Below are 3,938 nucleotides of genomic sequence, written 5' to 3' on the forward strand. Positions count from 1 at the left end.
CACTGGTGTGACAATCCTAGTCCAGTGGACTTATGTCCCCAGGCATTTCAGGGTACAGGCAAAATCCATACACAAACTGCAGGGTCTACAGTTTGTGAACCACCTGATTCTGTGTCTCTAGTCAGTTCAGGACACATACAGGATCCAGATTCAGGCTGGATGGGTAGCAGTCATGGACTGCTACCTTCGACCTGCTAAGGGGTCGGGGCGAAAGTAAAGCACAGACTCGAACCCCAGGACCAGCAGCTCCCGGAGCACTCGCTCCCTGGGCACAGGGCCCACGAGTGCTGGGAGAGGCTACACGCCCCGCCCCCAGGCACAGAAGTCCCTATTGCTTCTGAGTGAGGCCCTCCTCTCTGCCGTGGGTGCAAGGAGGGCAGAGACTCAGTCTTTAATAGTGGCCGGAGTCCTGGGTTGCCCGTTGTGCCCTCAGGAAGAGATGTGAAATACCCAGCTGCCTCCGCGAGTTTCAGCTGGGAACCATGGCGGTGTGAGCAAAGCACGGACTCGAACCACGGGGCCAGCGGCTCCCGGAGCACTTGCTTACTCGGCGCGGGGCGCGGGCTTGACTTGCAATTCTTATAGGCTATAGAAATCTAGTCCTACTTTATTGAATTTTCAAATATTTTAGTTTTAGCCGCTCATTGAGAGTTCTGTAATGTGTGCCTTATTGATCTTCTTGCTTTAGGATAACATTTTCTGAGGAGGCTGGGGATGTGATGAGTGATTATGGGGAACAAGATACTTTCAACAAAGCCAAGTGCTTGGCTTTAGCTCAAATTATCTACAGCAAGTGTAGTATGCATAAGAAAGCTCTTCTTTGCCTGTGTAAACAGGGTCAGATTCATGAGGCTATGGAATACATGCAGCAGTTCAAGGAATTTACTTCAGGTAAGTGAAATAGTCTACTTGTTTTTATAGAGCCAAATTCTGGACTTAAACTGTAAGATTACTCATAATAGCAGAAATCTATTTTAGACATACTGATACGCAGATTTCCTTTGTAATTTTTTATGAAAATAGGATGCAGGTAATTGACTTTCATGGCAAACATTCAGATTCATTATGCATTTTCTCATTATGCGTTTAGTAACTGGACAGTACTAGAAATATATAGCCTTAAAGATAAATTTAGTGGATATACCTGTCTGTGCTTTGGGAATGTCCAACCTGCAACCTGCCTTTTTCCTCCCTATTTTTAAAATTGTTGTAAGAAAATATTTTAAAATAAAAAAGATTTTGTTACTTATATACTTTATATTATATATTTTATTTGTAGCCCAAGAAAAGTCCACTTCACTCAAAAAGCGGGCATAAAAGCAAAAAAAGGTAGAACACAAGTTGGACACACTAAACTGGAATATGTTGTAAACATTAGAAATGATGAATTAGTGAAATAATGTTCATTTCAGGATTCTTAAGCACCTACATTGTAATTGTGTAATTGTCTGAATAAATTAGACATTAGGGTCACCCTAGTTGAATGAATAGATCTCTTCCTATGAATTAATTCAGAAGTAACCTCATTGTATAGGGAGTCCTAGCATCTCACCATTTCCCATGTTTATACCAATCTTGATTTCCAGGCTGTATGTATATCCTTGATCTAAGAAGTTACAAAATGAAACTGAACGTAGCAATTTTAAGTCACATTTTCCAAGAGAAAGGAGATTTATGCCTGGTGAATCTGATAATTCTTCAAATAATGTATTGTCCTTCACTTAAAATTGATACAGTTTTTAAAGTTACTAATTCCTTCATTAATAACAACATACCTGACCATAATATTGTAATAACAGCTAATAGCTATGCTATTCATAAGCATTGTGTCATTTAGTCCTTATGCTGACTCTTTGAAGTAGGTTGTGTTACAATCTTTACTTTGTAGATTAAAAAATATGAAATAATTTTATTAGTGTTTAGACATGAAACATAGGTTTTAATTATCCTTGGAGTTTTTATTGAGTGAAATGTGAAGTTTCTTGATTGCAAAATTTGCCTCATGTAAGTGCACGGAAGCTTGGGTTATAGCTCAGTGGCACAAGTGCATGCCTGGCAAGTGGAAGGACCTGAGTTCGATTCCCAGTACCCAAAAAAAAAAAAGTGCAAGGAAACATGATTGACTCACTATCATATTATTATGTTACTCTAACTCTGTTATACTCTGAAATAAATATATATTTTAGTAACTTGAGATGTAACTTTCCTGTCTTTTAGGCCTTGAAAATTATTCTCAGAATTGATTATAAGATGAAAATGATAATAACTTGAACAAAAATTAAAAGATAGAAACAATATTTTTAAAAAGCACTTTGCACTGGGTGTGGTGGTGCACTCAGGAGGCTGGGGCAGGAGGATTGCTGAGAGTTTGAGGCCAGCCTGGCATACAAAGTAAGGTCGAGGCCAGCCTGAACTGCATATTGAAACCCTGTCTCGAAAGAGAGAGAGAGAGGGGGAGAGAAAGAAAGCCTATGCTTATTTTACTTTTTAATGAGAAGCAACCACAGCTTCTCAGGGTATCAGTTTTGACCTTGGGATACAGATTCAGTTTGGTAATACAGTACTAAAAATATTTTCTCTCAGATTTAAACCATTGGTTTTACATTTACAATTTTTTAAAACTGTAAAAACCCCTAAAATCTTTAAAATATTTTGCTTCAAAAGAATAATCTCCTTTAGAAGTAAAGATTTTTATTTTTCTCCTTAATAAAATCTGGAAGAACATCTGAAATGATTTGTTCACTTGCCATCCCCTTATCACTAACCAGCTGTGTAGAACCAAGCATCTGTCTGGAAACTGATTTACTTTGTCTGGCCAGAGTCTCCAGATTTTCTGGTCTTAGCTTTCCCTTGCTATTAAAAAGCATTAATGGTCTCAAAAAGCATTAATTTATGTGAGGTATATCTATTATATTTATTCTGTTAGAAATTAAAACATGGCCAGGTGTGTTGCCTGTCTTTTTTTTTTTTGGTTTTTCTCTGGTACCGGGAACCGAACTCACGACCTTGCGCTTGCCAGGCAGGCGCTTTTGCCGCTGAGCTAAATCCCCAGCCCCGTGTTGCCTGTCTTTAATTCAAGTTTTTGGGAGCTTAAGACAGGAGGATGTTGAGTTCAAGGTCATCCTGACTACAGGGCAAGATCTTGTCTCAAGAAAACAAAACAAATAAAACAGAGAAAAGAAGAAATTAAAAAGGAAAATTAAAAAATACTTACCAACTCATTTAAAGTAACAATAATAAACCCATGGCATATTATCATGAATAAAATATTTTATGACAGAATAACTGTTTTCCAAAATCAAACAATTTAGTGAAAAAGGGTGGCTTTGTTTTACAGTTTTACAAATCTCTATAGTGTCTGGCTTAATAAGATTAATGGCACACACTGCTTTTGCATTCAGTCTGTTCAGATATTTTGTGTCCAGTAGCCTCTGGAAAATACACTATATACATGTGAGAATATTAAAAATTGAAATGGTCTCAAGTTGCATCCATTTACTGAGACATGTTTTAAGCTTATCCTTCTTTATGGTAGATTAGTACTCCATTGTATAAAAAAAACCTTTACACATTCATTGGTTGATGGGCATTTGAGCTGTCTGTAAGATTTAGCTATTACAAACTGCTGCTAAAAACATGGGTATACATATATTGCTGAGATATGCTGCTTCTAATTGTTTCTAGAAGATACCAACAAGGCAAAAAGCTGGGTCAAATGGAACCTCTAATTTTAGTGTTTTGAGGAATCTCCACACTGATTTCCACAGTGGCTGCACCAATCTATACACTCCCACCAACATTGGAGCAGAGTTTCCCACAGCCCTGCCAGCATTTGTTTTTGGTTGATTTCTTGATAATAGCCATTCTTTCTGGAGTGAGATGGTGTCTCAGTGTTGATCTGTAACTTTTGAATGACCAGTGATGTTGAACTTTTTTCA

General features: G+C 37.9%; 1 protein-coding gene across 1 annotated transcript in view; it reads left to right on the plus strand.

The window, feature by feature from the left end:
• The window catches only part of Clhc1 (clathrin heavy chain linker domain containing 1), a gene marked incomplete in the record, with an annotated part of 97,359 nt that overhangs the window by 83,620 nt on the left and 9,801 nt on the right, over window positions 1–3,938 (plus strand). The window contains 1 exon segment of the mRNA XM_005385783.2: window positions 689–891. Within this exon segment, the coding sequence (XP_005385840.2) occupies window positions 689–891 (203 nt within the window).

The sequence above is a fragment of the Chinchilla lanigera genome, unplaced genomic scaffold (assembly GCF_000276665.1).
Source record: "Chinchilla lanigera isolate Chin_1 unplaced genomic scaffold, ChiLan1.0 scaffold00023, whole genome shotgun sequence".
Taxonomy (NCBI): domain Eukaryota; kingdom Metazoa; phylum Chordata; class Mammalia; order Rodentia; family Chinchillidae; genus Chinchilla; species Chinchilla lanigera.